General features: G+C 34.4%; 2 protein-coding genes and 1 long non-coding RNA gene across 3 annotated transcripts; 2 read left to right on the top strand and 1 right to left on the bottom strand.

The window, feature by feature from the left end:
• Positions 1 to 7,362: 7,362 nt before the first annotated feature.
• Positions 7,363 to 8,717, top strand: LOC149899210 (uncharacterized). The gene is made up of 3 exons (XR_016457968.1): positions 7,363 to 7,497; positions 8,428 to 8,461; positions 8,661 to 8,717. It is a non-coding gene; the product is annotated as an uncharacterized LOC149899210 (long non-coding RNA).
• Positions 8,718 to 8,894: 177 nt separating this feature from the next.
• Positions 8,895 to 19,892, bottom strand: LOC149899208 (phenoloxidase subunit 2-like). The gene is made up of 12 exons (XM_090114515.1): positions 19,693 to 19,892; positions 19,170 to 19,365; positions 18,442 to 18,550; positions 18,026 to 18,149; positions 14,989 to 15,197; positions 14,589 to 14,841; positions 14,211 to 14,363; positions 13,929 to 14,063; positions 10,823 to 11,004; positions 10,259 to 10,401; positions 9,819 to 10,051; positions 8,895 to 9,267 (listed from the first exon to the last, which is right to left on the bottom strand). Exons 1-12 carry the CDS (start codon positions 19,801 to 19,803, stop codon positions 9,040 to 9,042), a joined length of 2,076 nt encoding a protein of 691 aa, XP_089970641.1. The 5' UTR covers positions 19,804 to 19,892; the 3' UTR covers positions 8,895 to 9,039.
• On the top strand, positions 16,597 to 18,598 carry Dph1 (diphthamide biosynthesis 1). The gene is made up of 2 exons (XM_090114516.1): positions 16,597 to 16,928; positions 17,014 to 18,598. The coding sequence occupies exons 1-2, from the start codon at positions 16,688 to 16,690 to the stop codon at positions 18,018 to 18,020; spliced, it is 1,248 nt and encodes a 415-aa protein (XP_089970642.1). The 5' UTR covers positions 16,597 to 16,687; the 3' UTR covers positions 18,021 to 18,598.
• Positions 19,893 to 21,076: the final 1,184 nt, after the last annotated feature.

Here is a 21,076-nt window from a genome sequence, read left to right as displayed (position 1 = left end):
TACGCCATTCAAATTATTATTTCTCATATCATTGGATTAACATAATTTTAAAGTAAAATTGTTAATAATGTCTAGTGGCTAGATATAAAAGACGATTAATAAAGAGTAGTTTCATTTAAAACCTTTTAAAATTACGTTTTAGACCATTCTAAATTTTTATCTCGTTAAATTTTGAATAAAACGGTCCATGCCAACTAGAATAAAACCGGTCACCCGATATATTGTTTAATGGGTAAATTTGGATTTTCGTGAATTTTTCAAGTTAGACAAAATGGCGGCTCGCTGCCGCCATATTGGATGGATCGTGAGGTCACCCTAATAAGGCTACAATCCACCAGCGTCCCACTCTTTGGCGCGAAATATTATAATAGAACGCTGAAGTTCCAGCGAAGCGGTAAATTTAAAATTGTAAATATCTTCCATTGTAGTGGTTGATTGGCCTTTTTTGTAGGTACGTAGAGTTCGCGTCTCGTAATAATATTTATGTTGCTTGATAAAATGAATATTATGTAACGAGTTTACAAATTATTTTACAAGCATAATTTAACGTGGAAAACTTACAAGTAGAGCATAATAAAATAAAATTGACTTGATATAAATGAACTAAGATAAGCATTTTATTTTAAAAGTACCTAAACAAAAAATTTGGAATTTTTTCTTAAAAAAAATACCTGCTAACTACGTAACTATTCAGTTCATAGATCTTCACATAACTCCTTCATAACGCTGTTGAAACAATATTTTTTAAAATAAAGTTCAGTTATAAATCAAAATATGTAAGTAACTAGTCCTATTATACAAACACTTAGCTGATGATTTTTTTTGTTTGCTTGAACTCGCTATCTCAGAAACTGAATCGTTTTGAACGATTTTTAATTCAGTGTTAACTGTTAGGTAAATACTTATGGAAGAAGGCCATAAGTGGCCTTAGTCTAATGTATACCATCAAGTACGACGTGAATTGTACCTACCTAGGAAGGCTATTATACATTTACTTTATGAACTGTCTGTCTATCTATGTAGGCCAGTAGAAATCGACACTAAAAAACCCTAAATTCGCAAAGCACGATGTAGATTTGAATTTTTGGTATGTTGTTTGGATCAGTTAGGGTGATGTAAATCCCAATTTGCAACTTCGAAAAAGTTGTGCTCGCTGCGCACCACGTGATAAACTGCGAAAATTTTGGACTTTTTTCACTTTTTGCTCTAAAAGTCATAAACTATGCGTTTCCGACAAGTATGATTCAGTACATAAATTAAGGTTATTAAATTTGCAACAATTTAAGCCTAACCGCAGCTCTCTAAACCTTATAACGACTAAACTGTGGCCATTCGAAGATGGTTCATTTTTCCGGAAATATTGAAATTTTTAGTTTTGCTCCCGTTTGAAGCAAAATATTGGCAAAAACCGTTCGTTCTATGAGAAGTTCGTATAATAAAGTTGTAGTGCATTTAATTTTCTTTCATAAGAGCATAGAACAAAGTCTGTGAGACAAATAGTTCACTCACAATATCTGAAAAACAAAAAGAAGGTAGAAATAGATTTTTAAAGAATTGAAACTGAGGGCATATAAAATCATAAAAAGGATAATACTTTTTCATTTGCAGGATAGGTAATTAACAAAATTACAAAGATAATTAAATTTGCAACAATTTAAGCCTAACCGCAGCTCTCTAAACCTTATAACAACTAAGCTGTGGCCTTTCAAAGATAGTCAGTTTTTCCCGAAATTTTCAAATTTTTAGTTTTGCTCCCGTTTGAACCAAAATATTGGCAAAACCGCTCGTTCTATGAGAAGGTCATAAAATAAAGTTGTAGAAAATTTAATTTTGTTAATTACCTATCCTGCAAATGAAAAAGTATTATCCTTTTTATGATTTTATATGCCCTCAGTTTCAATTCTTTAAAAATCTATTTCTACCTTCTTTTTGTTTTCCAGATATTGTGAGTGAACTATTTGTCTCACAGACTTTGTTCTATGCTCTAATGATAGAAAATCAAATGCACTACAACTTTATTATACGACCTTCTCATAGAACGAGTGGTTTTTGCCAATATTTTGCTTCAAACGGGAGCAAAACTAAAAATTTCAATATTTCGGGAAAAATGAACCATCTTCGAATGGCCACAGTTTAGTCGCTATAAGATTTAGAGAGCTTTAATTAGGATTAAATTGTTGCAAATTTAATAACCTTAATTTATGTACTGAATGATACTTGTCGGAAACGCATAGTTTATGACTTTTAGAGCAAAAAGTGAAAAAAGTCCAAAATTTTCGCAGTTTATTATTTGCGTATAATCTTTTTTCCTACTTTCCCAAATTTTGTAATTTTGTTAATTACCTATCCTGCAAATGAAAAAGTATTATTCTTTTTATGATTTTATATCACAGACATAGATAGACTACGCAAGTACCGCGATCTGTATGAAAACCAAGCGTGTCATATTTTTTGTACTGACCTTGACGCGTTATGACGTCACGAGCGCTTTTTAGTGATGGTAATTTCATTTTACGCTAAATCGATTAGGACGCCACTCGCGCGGCGATTCTAGTATCGTCCTATCCCATCGAAGTAAATCGAAAGAAATCAGATCAAACTAGATCTATGTCTAAGAGGTAATTAAATAAATGAATCGTAATCGATTACTAAATCGATTCAAGACAGAAAAATGATAATTACCATAGACAGAGGAATGATAAAATAAATTTATAAACCTTTTAATATTCTAACAAGTAAACTAATGTGTTTTAGCTTTTTCTTACATATGCCCATTGAGTTACCATGTACTACGTACTAGAGAGGCCATCGAAAGAAAGTAATGAAACTGTCAATCAATCAATCTTTATGTCCCGTTGCATCAATCCATTTTTCTTTTATGTTCGGGTTACTTGGAAAACTGAAAAAACAAACATAGTCTAAGCAATAAGGAGTTTTCTTAAAAAACTCCCAAGATGACACTTTAACTAATGGCGTCCATGTCATAATATTTATTTTTAGTACCTTTGTATTAAAATAATTAAAAGTTCTAGGTCAAGTCGTATTAAATGACAAAAAAAATCTATGCCTTTTTTTCTGAAAAATTGCTCCTTCAAATTATCATTTTTCTGTTCGATTATAAAATCGATTAGAATCGAGAACTGTTGCATCAAATGAACATCACTAACCACAAAATTGGACAGAAAAATGAGAACAGAAAAATGAGAAGACGCTATTCATTGCTTGTTATCATACGACGCGATCTTTACCGTGCCAAGTAAAAGCCGCAATGTATTCCGAATCATTTCGTATGATTTGGTATCCGTGTTTGTCACGATCGTTTTCCACAGATATTCTTTATTTGATTTTAAAATAAATAGTGCATATTCTGATTAGAAAATTACTTACCGGTGGAAGGAAACATCTCTGCTAACTCGGCCACTCACAGCTGTGGAGTTTCTACAGTTTATAACGGCGTAATTCGGCATTTTACTTTATTCAGCTTCACGTCTTTCCTTGGCGAACTGCAAGCGCGGACTGAGTGTAGGCCAGCGTCAAGTAAGTTTCATAATCTTAGTTTGGACACGGGAAGTACATACACTCGCTTAGTCTATCTTGATACATGTCTGTGTTTTATATGCTCTCAGTTTCAATTCTTTAAAAATCTTTTTTTACCTTCTTTTTGTTTTTCAGATATTGTGTGTGAAATATTTGTCTCACAGACTTTGTTCTATGCTCTTATGAAAGAAAATTAAATGCACTACAACTTTATTATACGAACTTCTCATAGAACGAGCGGTTTTTGCCAATATTTTGCTTCAAACGGGAGCAAAACTAAAAATTTCAATATTTCGGGAAAAATGAACCATCTTCGAATGGCCACAGTTTAGTCGTTATAAGGTTTAGAGAGCTGCGGTTAGGCTTAAATTGTTGCAAATTTAATAACCTTAATTTATGTACTGAATCATACTTGTCGGAAACGCATAGTTTATGACTTTTAGAGCAAAAAGTGAAAAAAGTCCAAAATTTTCGCAGTTTATCACGTGGTGCGCAGCGAGCACAACTTTTTCGAAGTTGCAAATTGGGATTTACATCACCCTAACTGATCCAAACAACATACCAAAAATTCAAATCTACATCGTGCTTTGCGAATTTAATGTTAATTTCCACTGGCCTAATGATCACGCTAAGATCAACAAGAGCGGAACAATGTGAATGTGGGTAAAACGCGCGGGAAGTAGTAATAATATAAATCTGAAGTTTTTTTTTTAAATGCACTAATATCAGTAAGTAGTTCATTTATATTTTTTTTTTCTTTTTTCACATGGAGGAAGGCTATAGCGTAAATAACATCATTTACGACGTGGATAAAACTACGGGGCACAGTTAGTGAATAGGTATTAATAATAATAAATAGAAACACTAAAGTAAGTACATATTTACATTTACATAATTGTTCAACACCGTTTATTAACAGAAAAATTATACAATATGTCTGCGATATCTTAGTACTTACGCTTCATTAAAAATTAAAAAAAAACGGTGGAAGTATGTACTATTCACGCATATGTAATTAAATAAGGTGTCATTGGATAGATGTTCTATATAGTTGAGTATTCTAAATAGTTGAGGACCGTGTCTTCGAAAATCGACGAAGTTCCTAGCGACCAAAAGTCCACACGAGCGAAGCTGCTAGCCACAGCTAGCCACTGAATGAATTGGATAAAATTCGGTCATCTGAATACAGTTGTATCATTGTATGTGACACATATCCTGCCCATTATAGGTAATCATTAATACACAAAGTACAAAAAGAGACCATAAATAAATCTGTATCCTAGGAGCTAAGGCTGCTTTTCCAAATGTGCGAGTACCTATGCGTTGCGAGGGATTTGTAGGTATATAAACACTGTAAATTGGCATCAATGTGGATAGTGGAGGTCAGAGGTGCAATTTAACTTCTCGAAGATCTTATTCAAAGTTGGTAAAATGGGGATAGGTATAGACCTAATAACCTAAATGATCCGAAATTTTGTCAGTGTTTAGGGTCATTTGTAACAGGATGGCGGTTCTACAGGGGTCTTAACTCTTAGTACGCAATGACAAAAAGAAAAATGATGGTCAGAACGCTGATACCGGATACCTAAACAGAAAACCATGTGATCTGTGTGTAAAGTTAAGCTGAATTTTGGTACAGATAAAACTAATTAATAGGTATATAGGGATAATAGATTTTAGTCTGGATAAGCACATATAGCCATCACATAGCTACAGGTACCGCGAGTGTGAAGGCGCGTAGCTACCTACTGAAACAAAAACATTAAAAAATAGGCAGACTTTAATGTAATGTATTTTTATCACATTTATGTATAAAGCAATCGTTGCTTATCAAATATCATTAGGAGCATGTATCTATTGCTCTGCTATTGCTATAGTTCCAGACAGAAGGCATAGCATAATATCTTTATTTTAAAAAAAGACTGCTATGCCTTCTGTCGGCACTCGGCGTTTTTTGTCCTGAAAAATACATAAGAGGTGATATAATCGAACTCGAAGTGAAGAACAATTGCGAACACTCTCATACATTTTATTTCCCAATGGCCACTAGCCTTCCACCCGCGGCTTCGCCCGCTTTGTCTAAAACATAATAAATTATATTATACTAAAACCTTCCTCTTGAATCACTCTATCTACTTATTAAAAAAACACCATTTTACTCATTAGGTTAAGTACTTTCGATATCAGTTTAAAGTTTTTTGATATCTGCAATACACCCTGTAGGCTTGTAGGTAACATAGTCGTACACAAGAAGCTTATATCTCTTGGTCGTACATAACTTTTTCATCTTGTGTTAAGAAAGTTGTAGCTAATTATATTTTTATCCTTAAGAAGTAATCAATGACTTCGGTTATGACTTATGATGCACAAAGTAACTAGGTATATTTATTATGTCACTAGCGGTCCGCCCCGGCTTCGCCCGTGGTACATATTTACGTATTCTCTACGTAAAAACCATCCTCGTACTTCAAGGAATATAATAAAAAAAGAATTATCTCTCTCTCTTCTCTCTCGTTCTCGAGTTATGCGCTTACCAACACATTTTGCGATTCATTTTTATATTATAGATGTCGTTACATTTAAAAATCTTTTTCCATCCATGGGGAAACTAGTATGAAGCTATATTATCTAGATATTTTATTATGATAAAGCTTTTAGATATTCGCCTTGACCCTGAGAAAGAACATAGGCTTTTATTGCGAAATATGTACCACGGGCGAAGCCGGGGCTAGTAGTAATATATGAAAAAAAAGATGTATAAATTAATTTCGTGTTCGTGTGATTTACCAAGACCGTTTACTGTATATAAATGCGTGTTCTGTATTCGCCTCTGTGTTCGCCTCGCTATTCGTATGTATTATGTGTAAACTGTAAATGTAGTAGTACATATTATAGTTAACCTACACACTATTATATTATAAGTGAAAAGGTGTAAATAGCATGTTGAAAATGTGGCTGATTAGCCACATTTTACTAAAACTGTCTCTTTCTCGCTCACGATAGTTGAATCGAGCCATCTTACTTTCTAATCTAAAATCTAAATAATGTGTGCGTTAGGTGAGCCTATCAACACCTTTTTTACTTGGGCTTCTCTATTAACATTGGTTAGACTAGGTACAGTTAGACAGCAGAAATTTTCAAAGATGAAGTTTCAGTTATCGCTAGGTTTAACAAATAATAAATTATCGAGGATAAGCAATGGTTGACTGCTTAGTTGCGGTAGGTGAATGGGCGTTTTTTTGTCGTGGCCATATCGTAGATTTGCTCATTTCATGAAATGGCCAACATAGTTTGATCAGATCGTTAAATCGTCAACGTTTCACGTTTTGGTCATCGACATTTGTGCAGATCGTATAAAGTATCTTACAGAGTCTATAAAACATTAAAAAATTCAGAATATTTAAAGAACTTGTTTATTGTTAGTGCCGCGGTAGCGCCGGCTAATACCAGAAGCGAATGTTTTTTTTTCAATAGAAAACAGTTAGGTTAGGTTAGGTTACTTTAATAAACATCGCCAGAAGCGAATCGCTTTTTAAAAAAGAAACAAAAATGGTCGCATTTCGTGAAATGGCGAAATCGTGAAACGTTGACGATTTAACGATCTGGCCAAACTAAATTGGCCATTTCATGAAATGAGCAGATCTACGATATGGCCACAACATTACTATTGTAATAATTATTTCATACTAATAAATGTAAATCGGGAGGATTCATTCTAAAAGAATCCTTTTGATCTAAGAAGAATCCCAATAATTATAAACCCAAAATTATTGAGATTTCGCAAGTGGTGCCTGGCAACACTTTCATGTTGCTACATCAAAATCAAATATGTTCCAACTTCCAACTTGGCATTTGCCATTTGGCAACTTCCAATCAATTTCGGAAGATGCTGTAGTGTAGAGCAATAATTATAAATTACCGAATTACGAGTATTCAACAAATCTACCCAAATTATATCAGGTCCGTAAGTAAGCTATAATTAAACTTTTCTATGATTTATAACTAGATTTATTTTGTAATTTGAATCCGTGGAATAAAACATTAATTATGGGTTCGTGACAGCACGTGGTCTGGTTATATGGAACTGAACCTCTGTTTTCCTTCTAAAGTTAAAACCTCCGTTGCCTAATCTTCAGTGTAAACTGAATATCAAATATAGAATCTTGAAAGGAAGCGGTTCGATAAGAATTATCACACCTCAAAATCGAATGCCGATAACACTTTTTTTGTTAACCTTTATCCGTTATCTATTCTTACTGCCTTTTACAACGCAATCGTAGATATGATTATGAAATAATTGTAACACTACTGTTACACATGCTCTAAAATAGCATGCTTAAAACCGTGCTATTGAGTATGCTCAATACGAGCATGCTGATGAGCAGTTTACATTTGCTAGCAATAGGCATGCTAGTTTTATATTGATACTAGCATGCTCATTTAAGCAAACCTGTTTAGACGTGCTTGAAACACGCCCCCTTCCACCCGCGCCGCAGGTAGCATGCTCAAAAATCGCACGCCTATTGATTTTTGAGCATGCTCGAAATAAGCATGCTTATTTTGAGCAAGGGCTTGGACACACGTGCTTGTAAGCAGCAAGTGCTCGGTTGAAGCATGCTGCGTGCTTGAAATAAGCATGTGTAACAGTACCTTTAAACTATCTTTTAAAAGTACCTGAATAGGTATTAAATTGCTCACATGTGGTGATTAAAAATAACTAGTAAGCTTCACACAAATAGGTTAAAATAACATGATGTCAAAAAACACGAGCCGAAATGTGTTTAATATGAATTAACACGTGATATTAAATGATAGGTCTGATTTTAAGAAAGTTATGAATATAATTTACTCTTGAATATCAAAGTACTTAATGATTCTTTCTTATTACAGATTGTCCTAAATCCTGCAGAAATCAAATGACAAGGTGAGATAATTTTAATCCCGGATTAAATAGTGAAATCTAGTCATAATCTTATCTTTTAATATGATGATAAGAAACACGAGCCGAAAATGTGTTTATTTGATTACTATGTGATATTTAATGATAGGTCTGAGCTGTATATCTAGTATCAATCAATTATTGTTATTAGAAACACATTATCATATGAATTTATTTATTTCAGATCTTTGGGACACCGGTGAAGATAGGAACCATGTGTGTAAAGCCAGATAAACTTGATGTAGATGTTATAAAATGAGTATAGATATAGCAAATTCACAATGAAATTAAACTTTGCTTGAATCATGACTATGTTCATCAAATTGAATAAATACACTGCTACACATTCCAAGTGAAGTAGGTTGTAAGATTTAAGGCGATAAATAAAAGAAAGTTATTAATCAAGATGCTTGTTTTATTTTAATCTATTCAAATGGGTCACTACTATAACTTAACAGTAAATTATGTACAATACTTACAAATTCATAAGATTAAATTAATCAGCCTTTCAATTTTTACATTTTTACAAAATACACATTATTTTAATGTTTATATACAATATATTAATTTTGGGGGTTATTTGGGTTAGGTTCAGTTACATTTTGCAAGCGGATAGTGATATCCGTAAGAGACATGTTGGGGAGGATAAAGTCTTGAATGTTAGAAGCAGCGCTGGAAGGTCTGTCGAAGGGGTAGCCCATGGCACGCCTGTCAGGGTACAATTTGTCCCTGATACCACAGAAGCTTGAAGCTTGCTTGCAGGTCATTTCTGTCCCATCGGGTTGTTGTACCTGCAATGGAATGATACATTATTGTAGTATTGTAATTTATCATTGAAAAATGAAGTGTAAAGTATGCTGTGTGTGTTTTATTGTGTCCTAAATTTAAGGCTAGGTGATGTGTGTACATAATGGCAGGAAATTTTTCCAAATCATTCAACCTCCTAACCATATAAATTATCCCTAGCATGCATCATAGATTTATGTATATTGTATTATTATGTAGAATTTAAACATTCACAACTAGCCCTAAGAACTAGCCATTCACGCCACGTCTGCCACACATAATCATAGACAATTTTGACATTTCTCACCAAGAAGCTTATATTATCTAATACACTGGTGACTGGAGATTGTTTTTATCCCTTTCACACCTAACTTGGCATGTTGGTGTGAAAGGGATAGAAAGCATACAGGCGTCATTCAACGTCATATTTTCTTGTTACAAGTTAATGGTCATAGTGCAATCTCCAGTGTATTAGATATAAGCTTCTTGTTTCTCACCAAAGCAAACCATAGTTCAAAATCATTAGACAACTTTTGACACATCTTATTTATCTTACCGAATCCAAATCGTAGTTCGAAATCATGATGAACAGATCGTACTGCGCTCCCGCCTCAGTTCCCTTCGGCACGAGCATGTGTTGCGGCCAGCCACAGCCGCAGTAGTTGAACGCGGCTCTATCACCGGCTGATGTGTTTGCGTTTTGGGACAAGTCTCGGAATGTTTGCGAGAACGGGATTGTTACGGAAGATTCTGTAGAGCGGCGGGTGATGACGTTGCGGCCGCTGTTCACTGAACAATAAAATAAGAAGTTATTATTTTTAAAATTACATACTTAAATCAAATTGTAAACACAATACTACCTACCGTCTTAAAAAAAGAAGGTTTTAAATTCGACTGGATGATGGTTTTTTTTTATTTTTACATATTTAAAAGCTTGTACCTCCCTGAATTTGAATGCGGTATAGATTTTATTTTATAAGTATTTATTATACTCACATGGTACAACGAATCTGTCCATCTCGATGAACATTTTACGTTGGTCCGCCAGGATCCAAGGTAAGTTGCGTTCGTCGAATTTCGGTGAGATGAATATACGGACTGTGCCGCGAGTGGCGTTGCCGTCGTTCTGTGCTTCGATTCTATAATACAAGAAAAAATATTCACATTATACTCAATTATATTGAATTTATTTCTTCTAAATGTATAAGAGGGAAACCAAATTTAATGCTTTGTTTTCTATTGTAGGATTTTTTTAAATATTTCGAATGTAACGATTTAGCAAGCTAGCAACACTTCACCATAGACAAAGCCTTGGCGGTTCAAAAAGTTGACCATAGACCACGATACTCATCACTACATAGTATAAAACAAAGTCGCTTTCTCTGTCCCTATGTCCCTATGTATGCTTAAATCTTTAAAACTACGCAATGAATATTGATGCGGTTTTTTAATAGATAAAGTGATTCAAGAGGAAGGTTTTAGTATATAATTTATTAGGTTTTAGTCAAAGCGGGCGAAGCCGTGGGCGGTAACCTAGTAATAGATAAAGCTCCCACTCACACGTATTCAAAGTCGCGATGGTTTAGATGCGTGAAGCGCGCGTACACAGGTCCGCGGTTGGAGAAGTCCAGACCACGCGACAGGTCCACGTCGCTCATCATCCAGAACGTGTTGAGCGTGTTCTGGTCGCCCGTCGAGCTTTGTACGCGAACGGACGATATGCGCACACCGGGGTTCTCGAGCTAGTGGAGAAATGTTATTAGAAAATAAGCCGCTTGTCAAAACTTAGAAAATGTATAGCTCATTTTACTTGGCTGTAGCGTAGTTGTAGCGTAGTAGGCTGTAGTCCAGGATTTTTTCAGTCAATCCATCTTCAATAGATTTTTTAATAGACTACATCTTAATATCTTATCTTAATACTATTATAAAGGCGAAAGTTTTATGGATGTATGGATGTTTGTTACTCTTTCACGTAAAAACTACTGAACCGATTACAATGAAATTTAGCACACATATAGAGGGTAACTAGGATTAACACATAGGATAGGTTTTATCCCGGAAATCCCACGGGAAGGGGAACTATGCGGGTTTTCCTTTGAAAACGCGGGCGAAGCCGCGAGCGGATATCTAGTTAGAAAATAAGCCGCTTATCAATGCTGAGAAAATATAGAGCTCATTGTACTTGGCTGTAGCTTTACAATGTTTAAATATATACATATTTTAAAATCGGTCGAGCTGTTTTTTTATTTCTGAACAAAGTAAAAGATCTTTCCTCTTGATTATATCGTTAAGTATAGACTTATGTTGAAAAATTTTCTATCTGATAAGATTAGTCAAAATAATAAAATGTATTATGATGAAGTTGAGCAGTACATAATAATAACAGTATAGTGAAGTGAAGTCCCATGTCCCCTGGTTGGGTAAGGAGCAGATGCATTATTCATACATCTGTTTCACTGATCGATTTTATTTAGGGACAAGTAGGTGATCAGCCTTCTGTGTCCTGCCAGACCGAGACATTTTTTTTCTTCGTCTCCACCGGGAATTGAATTTAGGACCCCTCGGTTCTACGCACATGCGTCAACCACTTTACCAAGGAGGCAGTCAATAACAGTATAGGCAGGGCCGCGCCGACCCCCGGCAGCGCCTGTGTGCGAAACCTATGAAGCGCCTCTTTTTTTTTATAAAAATTCAATGCGCACCTTACACACACACACTTACAATCAAATGATTGTTCATTTGTTTTGTTTTGCCTTAGCTATCTCGTTCGTTAAAATCGGGGAATACCCATGACCCCACCCCCGGGCCCCGCTTGCGTCGCACGCATCGCATCGGGTTGCGTTCAGAAACTCACTCATTCATATTTAGTCCACTCATTATATACATTTAAAAAAAAAGTGAATTTGCGCATCTAATTTTTTGATATATTGTAGGGATACCCAGAAAAGCTTAACTTGAGTTTTTCGACCAAGATTTCCTATGAGCTTTCGCCGCCATCTTAAAAAAAAGGTGTAAAATTTGTTTTTCGGCAATAACTCGGCTATCCGATGAAATTCGGAAATCACTTATAAGACACTTTTTGTTCCTTTTTTTATGCTCTACAATTAAGTCTGGACCATTTTTTCTGTATCATGCATCGTTATCGAGATATTGATCGATAAAGTAAAAAAAAATGTGTGCGTGTACTAGTGTACACACGTACGAAGTGCAACTTCTTTATGACCTTATTTTTTTCAAAAAATAATTTACTATATGCAACTTTACAGAAATACGTCGAATCACGCGTGGTAGGGATAAGAAAAAGATGGCGCGTAACGGAAAAAGTCACGCGTAACGAAAAAATGTTACACTCAATTTTTTTCCAACCCCGATTAAGAAGTTTCACTTCAAAAATTCAGGACACATTTTTAGTTTTTTGTTTTTTTTTCTTTAGGACATAATACATATACCTATATTATGTATAATATGTATCTAATACATATACATGTATTCAAAAAATCGTAGAATTCGAACTTGTAGAGAATATTCAGACCTACAATTTTCTTTTTGGAGTTTTTTAGTTGGACAAAAATTACGATCTCCAGCGCGCCGCAGAGTTGGTGAATTCACGCTCACCGTCGAGCGAGCTGCTCGCTCGGTTGTGTTCGCATGGCGAATCGAATGGGAAATTGTTTAGGAAATTGATGGGATAAAAAATAAGTACATAGACCAGACTTTAGAACAAATTAAAGATCACACTTAAGTATATTTTTTAAACAAATAATTTGTTTGTGCAGTAAAAAAAAGTTGAACTGTACAATTGAGCGAAAAAAAGTACAACACACGGTAAAATGAATGAAAAATGGTTTCAAGAAAATTTTGTAATTGAAAAAATGCAAACACACTCGTCAAAACGGATGCCAGGTTTTATAATCTCGATAACTATGCACGATACAGTAAAAATGGTCAGGACTTAATTGTAGAGCATTAAAAAAGGAACAAAAAGTGTCTTATAAGTGATTTCCGAATTTCATCGGATAGCCGAGTTATTGCCGAAAAACCAATTTTACCCCTTTTTTCAAAATGGCGACGAAAGCTCATAGGAAATCTTGGTCGAAAAACTCAAGTTAAGCTTTTCTAGGTATCCCCTACAACATATCAAAAAAATAGATGCGCAAATTCACTTTCTTTTATTTGCCTTTTTTTTCGGACGAAATGAGTGGACTAATTTCATACTCATACAAACTCGGCGCCTCTACGGTTTAAAATAACTAGTACTTTTTCTCTTGTTCAAAGAACTGCCGCCGTTTTAACGTTGAGCTCGTAAGGAATGTAAACTAAAATGAAACCATAAACGTGAATAATAATAATTAATAAACATTAAATATTGAGAGACTTGTTCAATAAGCGTTATAGATGTTTTGTTGTTTACAAGGCCTATGTTGCGCCTATTGTACCTATACTTACTTGTCGATACTCCACTACAAAAAACAATCATATAGGTAACAAAAATAATTTTGGTGGCAGTGGCGGCGCGGCCGCGGCGCCCCTATTGTCTTGGCGCCTGTGTGCGCCGCACACTTCGCACACAGGGGCGGCTCGGCCCTGAGTATAGGTACTGTTTAATTTGTGAAAACATAAATTTTAGTCCACCTGAAATTAAATGCATATTTATACATAAACTTACCTCGGAGCGAGTGTACGGGCGAACAGTGGAAGATTCCTTGAACTTCTGGAAAGTGTCGTCGACAAACGCATGCCAACGGTAGAAGAAAGGATCACGCATTGTTGTAGCTTCATCACCGATTACACCGAAGTTTTCCTGTAATAAAAATAATGTTATAAAAATAGCATTTTTCTTTCTATTACAAGTTACAACCTTATGAGACGATGTTGACAATCATTTAAAGATATTCTTATATTTTTCTTATTAAAAATTATAAACAAAAGAAAAGTAAATATTTCTTACCAGATATCTATGGTTCGGGTCGTGCATATAAGCGGAGAAACTGTGTCCGTTGTTATGCAGACTGCCATACAATTCCATGTTTGGTGATAAAACACTCGCTTCCATCATGTTGCCAAGAGTGTCGATGTCCAATTCGCGTGTGCTTCCATTTGGCTAATTTTTCAAGAAAAAAATAAATTGAAGTATATTTTTTTATGTAAAAACCACCCAATTATATTGATAGTAATAGTAGAATAGGTAAATAGTGACATTAATAACGTTATTTCATATTTTAAGAAAAAATGAACTAAATAAAAAAAACGAAAATTCTTATAACCACCAGAGATAACGATAAATGTGACAAAAACTAAAATTTAAATTTTTTAAAATATCACGTACCAAGGTAACCAATCCCGTAGCGATAGCGTCTTCAATATTCCGTCTCCAGCGCTGCATATCAGCGATAGTTACATTCAGACCATCCACCGGCCGGTTCAAGTCCTGCCAGCGCATATTGGCCTGCCGCGGGGGCCAGCCGCGGGAAGATGTAAGACTGTCCAACTTGGGGAAATACCCTTCTTCGATTGGCTCATTCCAGTTGCTGAATTTCTTAACACGAGCTAGCGAGTTGTTCAAACGCTCGCCGTTGTAGCTGAAAAATCATAAAAAAATAAGAATCGAAAATTTATCTGTAAGAATATTACTGAAAAAAATGTGGAAAATTATTTGTAAACAAAGTCAGAATTTTCTCGAATATACGTGCAAAAAACTAAAATAATTAAATTATTTTGGCTTTTACCGTGCAATAATCTGTTGGTGCATGTAGAAGAAAAGTTCACCACGTCTATCTTTGGCGACTATTTCTCTCTGGTTTGCAGTGAATGGGTACACAAGATGCCAATGCCAGTGATGAAGATTTACTCCAATATCTTCACGGAAGTACGCTAAACGATGCTCAATATCCAAGTCCGTGGCTGTGTAATCTCTTGGTATTATGATGGGAATTCTCTGTAAAAATAAATAAGTTTATGCCGTTTATGCCTTTCATAATGGCAAAAAGGAACGTATTTGTGATGTCCTCAGTCAATGTCAGAAAGGACATTATAGCTGTCTGCGTCAAATGACAATGACATTTGACTACGTTCCGTTTTTCATAATTCGTATATTCCCTTTCAATAATTTATTAAATAATCCATTTAATACTGCATTGATAGTTTAATTAGTATGAATTATTGATTTATTACTTAAGGTTATTTATTTTATTTGCAAATATCAGTGTACCACACACACAGAAAATATATAAGTTTACAGAAATTTATGACAATCACTACGTTTTAAGTATAATAGCGGCAGTACACATGGGGCCAACGCGTTGGGCCAACGTGTTGGGAAAAAATGAAGGATATCAAGATTCCTGTTCACACATTGGCGTACAGATCATTCTGCATTGGCGCTTCAAGGATGGACGTAGTCCGTAGAAGTTCTTGCAGCCGCGGCAATTTATTTATACAGTGCGTTTAATTATTACGTACCTACATGTGCATCAATAACAATGAATGTACTCTGCCGTCTGCGATGATACCATTTTCCAATCTCTATTGTCCTTTTTTATTTCTGTATAAATAAAACATTATTATGTTTAGATTTTTTCAAATGTTTAAAATGTGTACATTTTACACTTAATTTAATTTTAATTACCTATAAAACGAAACTTTAAAGATTATATAATATTATTATATTAAATGATAATATTATTTATGTAATAAAGCACAATTTGATCAAAACCACGCTCATTGTATATTGTTATTTAATTTTTAAGAACAAGTAACTTTTTAATACTATTTTACTCTTTTTATAAATATATTTTTTTTATCGCATTGTATGAAAGTGAGATAAGAAAAACATATAGAATAATATAATAAATAGAAAATAAAACATCTGATTTTTTGAGATTGGTTTTTATTTTTGTGTAGTTCATGCCGTGGATTCCAAATTATTCCTTCATGTCGATACAATTCTACGAATTGTAAAACCTCATTGCTTGTCCACATCGGCGCCTCGGGCCTCCATCGCTATTGGAACATGGTTAAACGTAAATTTCATTGACGCGCAACGATACTGTCTCCGCTGACGCGTAACAACAAACTGAACAAGACACCAACGTGTGAACGCTGTTTGCGGAGCGCGCCAAGATCCTTTGATGTGTGCACAAAAAACCGACAACATTCGGTTGGCCTGCCAATATTGGCGCCAACTAGGCTAATGAAGCCAACATACCGCCAAGTAGCTCTCTACACGTTGGCCCAACCCGTTGGCCCAACACGTTGGGCCCATGTGTACTGCCACCATAACATACTAGAGTTATAGAGTATAACGGACCGCAACATTTTGCGAAAAGTCACGTAGGCCACTTGCTACACTGCGCGCGTGTTTATAATTTCAATTTTTGTTATTTTATTAACCTGTGTTAAACGATAAATGATAATGCAATATTAATAATGGAAGACTTAATAGCTAACTCCAATGTGGTAGTTGTGCGTGCAAAACCCGAAGGCCAGAGAAAAACTTTTAAACCTAATGTGCGGTCAGTGAATAAAATACCAGATGAATTATTAAATGATCCTCTTATAAACAGAGCTTGTGAAGCTTTACCCCAAAATTATAATTTCGAAATTCATAAGACAATATGGAGGATTCGGTCATTAGGATCCAAAAGAGTGGCTTTACAGTTACCCGAAGGTAAGGTGTCTTCTCTGATTTATTTTGGATGTTTTTCTATATTATATACCTACAGTCGTTTAATGTGTATATTATTTAATTTCAGGTTTAACTATGTTTGCCACCACTTTATGTGATATAATAGAAACATTTACTGAAGCAGATACTGTGATAATGGGCGATGTTACTTATGGAGCTTGCTGTATAGACGACTTTACTGCTATAGCATTGGGAGTAGATTTATTAGTACATTATGGGCATTCATGTTTAATACCTATTGATCAGACAAGCAGTATAAAAGTACTTTACATATTTGTTGATATAAAAATTGACCCATCACACTTTTTAGATACAATAAGACTGAATTTTCCAAGGAAATCACATTTAGCTATAGTTAGCACTATACAATTTGTCACAACACTCCATTCAGTGGCTAAAGATCTGAGAAATGAAGACTATATTGTAACAATTCCACAGAGTAAACCTCTTTCACCAGGCGAGATTCTTGGATGTACTGCACCCAAACTAAATTCAGATTGTGTTATATATTTGGGTGATGGAAGATTTCATTTAGAGGCAATTATGATAGCTAATCCTTCAATACCTGCATATAAATATGATCCATATGAGAAGAAATTCACATCTGAAGTATATGAGCATGATGTTATGAAACTGAACAGGAATAATCAAATCAAAATTGCCTCAGATGCCAATAACTTTGGCCTTATATTGGGTACACTAGGCAGACAGGGCAGTACAAAAGTATTAGCCAATCTAGAGAAGCAAATCTCAAATTGCAATAAAAATTATGTTAAAATATTATTGTCAGAGATATTCCCGAGTAAGTTGGCACTGTTTGGCTTAGATGCGTTTGTACAAGTGGCTTGTCCGAGACTGTCTATAGATTGGGGTACTGCATTTCCAAGGCCTTTGCTGACGCCATATGAATTTTCTGTGTCATTAGGCAATAGCAAGTGGCTGAAAGATGATGGAACCTACCCTATGGACTTTTATGCGAGTGATAGTTTAGGACCGTGGACTCCTAACTACAAACCTGTGTTGTGTTCATCTTCAGACAAGAAATGTGATAATTGTTGTGGGAAAGAGAAATGACTCACCGGTGCTCCACCTTGAGCTGATACTGCCGCTGTCTCACGAGCTTGTGAGAACACTTGGGAGTCCAAAAACTTAGATGGGAAAGTTTCTGCAAAGTTGGCGATTGGTACATCTCTTGTGTCGCGTCTACACAAAACAAAAAAGTTATCAGGATATCGAACATGTTGTCAACATTAAAAATATAATAATTAAACATATCTATTTTGCAATTTGTGAATTATGCTTGTGTATTGGTAATTTCTATAAATACAAATTAACACTTATTCATTACAAACGATTTCATTACTTGTTAATAGTTAAAGAAATAATAATATATTCATACAATCAGCTTTATAAAACATGTAATTGTGTACACTTGTATAATAATTTTAATTTTTTGATAATAATGAATCTTTATTGTTGAGAAAATGAAATTTACCTGTGCATAAGCGCAACACTGAAGCAATAATTGAATAACTGTGGGTTGAGATTCACTCTTGCAAAGGCACATGTTGATAGAAATTGTTGCAGCTGGTTTTCAGGAACGCCTGTTGATTTTATACAATAACTTATATAAATAAATTATTTATATTTAATATTATGTTTTTTTTTATTATAACATTTATGACAATTTAAATTCAGTTAAACATTTTTATTATAGCTATTTCGTTAAATAAATAAATTGGCGACATTTTCACGGCCCAAAGTAATGAATCAAATATGACGAAATGTCCTTTAACAACACACAACAACTTAGTTAATTATCGCGACAGATTTTTAGAGCGGGAAAGTTTATATTGAGAAGATAAATTCAACAGTTATTAAATCTAGGCACAGTTAATAATATTAAAGGACCTAGAAGTCCTGAGAAGAATTATATCAGTTACATGGTTTGAATGAAAATTTACAATTCACGTAATTTTATTCAACTGAAATGTTTTTGTTAAACTTTTGTTTTATGGACTAAGTTCATAATCCACTGAACGGATTTTGAACTTAGTCCACAAAACAAAACTTGATGGCGCGAAAAAGAGGCTGGATGGATGGAGGATACATACAAATTATTTACGTATTTCTACATACCAATATCTGTATCAGTTTATATAGGTACTTTGCAAATTTGACCGCGTATTATAAAAAAAATAATAATTATAAAATTGGACTCACCCATCAGCTCGTCGATAACTTCATCCGCCATCTTTTGATGAGCCGGCAGGAACAGAGAGAAATCAGCATCTTTGGGCAGCCTCTTTGCTTTGCTGAATTTCGGTACACGCTTGAGGTTTTGCAAGGGAATGATTTCCGATGCATTTTCACCGAAACGGTTATTTATCTCAATTCCGTTGTTTTTGTAGTCATCGGTCTGATGAGCAAAGGTATTGGTTAAATTGAATTTTGAATTTGGAAGTGGACAAAGTAGGGTACCTGCATAACTTTTTTGGACGAATTTCAAATGTGCATAATGAAAATTGCGTACGCTCAGATAGCAATCTAGATCTAAGAAATTTCCTGAATATGAAATATCTGCGCAAGTTATTAATTTGAATAAAAAAAAACTGAAGAATAATTGGCAAAGAAGCTAGGTACCAAAATTATTGAAAGAATAAAATATTACGGGAAGTTTAAGTAGTTACACAAATCTATAATTTATAAAAAATTATCAAAAAATAAAATACTTGACAAAACTTACCAAATATTGTTCCGAGATTTGAAAAATGGCGTTATCGTCTCCCTTTGGTGATATCATAGGCTCATTGGGCCTATCGAACAACAGAGACAAACCTTTTACTACGTCCGCCATTTTCACAATAAATTAACTAATTGAAGATGTTAAATTTATAAGTAAATATTCAATCCACTTCACAATAAATGTGAAGTGAGAATGATTCATTGGGTCTTCGCTTCAAGTTTTATACAGATCTACTGCTTGGTACCGAGCGCAACTTATGATTCGAGTGCAAAACCGCGGGCCGTGTAAAATTTCAGTAAAATTCGAATAGTATCTTTCTAATACGTAGTATAGAGACGCAGTATTTTTTTTATGTATTTACGGATATTTTACACAGCGAAAATTAAACATAGCTTTTGCCCTTTTGCTATGGACATTGATTTTTTAACTATAAAAGTAACAATTGTCCACTTCTTGATTCCACCTGACAACAAAATTTCATCAAAATCGGTACAACCGTTCAGAAGGAGATTAGTGAGAAAAAAACACACAGGAAAAATTTGTATGCAAGATTATCACACACATTTCTTGATTGTATAAATATGAGAATATAAATTAGCACCTACCTAATTAGTACCTACATAGACGATTTTATCAATTTAATGAGACCTCATGATCGAATATACCTAGGTACTCTCGTTTACGAAATACGTCAACATTATTTTTATATTAAATACAAAAGATTATAAATGTAGTTAACAATATTTAATATTGGTTACCTACTCTAAATATGATTGTATTGATTTCATATGTGAAAAGTTAGAACATTACGTTTAGGCTACTCAGTTTGATTTAAATTTTGTGATAACTTCAACTTCTAAGTTCAACTTGTTAAAATTGATCTTTAATATTGGAATGTTAGAAAGCTTATCAAATATGTAGGTATGCTTGCGCCAACAGATCGCGCGGTGATATGTATAAATTTATAAAATACTAGCGGTCCGCCCCGGCTTCGCCCGTGGTACATATGAAAAATAGATGTTGGCCGATTCTCAGACTTACCCGATATGCACAGAAAATTTCATGAGAATCGGTCCACCCGTTTCGGAGGAGTATGCAGACTAACATTGTGACACGAGAATTTTATATATAAGAATTATATTCTTGTCGTCTAAAATGCATTTTTCATATTTCAACTGCCGAGATGGGAACATGCACATGTCGCACAAGCGATAATATTTTTTTATTCGTCTATGAAAAAACTTGCGACCAAAAACCTTTTATTCAAACTGGCTAGTTAACTAGATAGTTATCTAGCCAGTTTGAAAAAAAGGTTTTAACAATATTTATTCAGTAATTTAATCGAGTAATAAGAGAAAAATCTAAATATGATTATGTAATTCAT

Source organism: Colias eurytheme, chromosome 21, assembly GCF_061535395.1.
Source record: "Colias eurytheme isolate Ceu_HAF_F1 chromosome 21, ilColEury1 Martin Lab GWU primary, whole genome shotgun sequence".
NCBI classification, from domain to species: Eukaryota; Metazoa; Arthropoda; class Insecta; order Lepidoptera; family Pieridae; genus Colias; species Colias eurytheme.
The sequence above is the reverse complement of the archived record's forward strand: the minus strand, read 5'-3'. Positions and strand labels throughout refer to the sequence as shown.

Excerpts from the sequence above, each read along its gene's own strand:
- Dph1 (XM_090114516.1), top strand. The coding sequence starts at position 16,688 with ATGGAAGACTTAATAGCTAACTCCAATGTGGTAGTTGTGCGTGCAAAA. Across the intron at positions 16,929-17,013 it reads GGCTTTACAGTTACCCGAAG|GTTTAACTATGTTTGCCACC; the intron begins GTAAGGTGTCTT and ends ATTTAATTTCAG.
- LOC149899208 (XM_090114515.1), bottom strand. The coding sequence starts at position 19,803 with ATGGCGGACGTAGTAAAAGGTTTGTCTCTGTTGTTCGATAGGCCCAAT. Across the intron at positions 15,198-18,025 it reads CAGCTCAAGGTGGAGCACCG|AGAATTCCCATCATAATACC; the intron begins GTGAGTCATTTC and ends TTATTTTTACAG. Across the intron at positions 9,268-9,818 it reads CGAACTACGATTTGGATTCG|GTACAACAACCCGATGGGAC; the intron begins GTAAGATAAATA and ends ATTCCATTGCAG.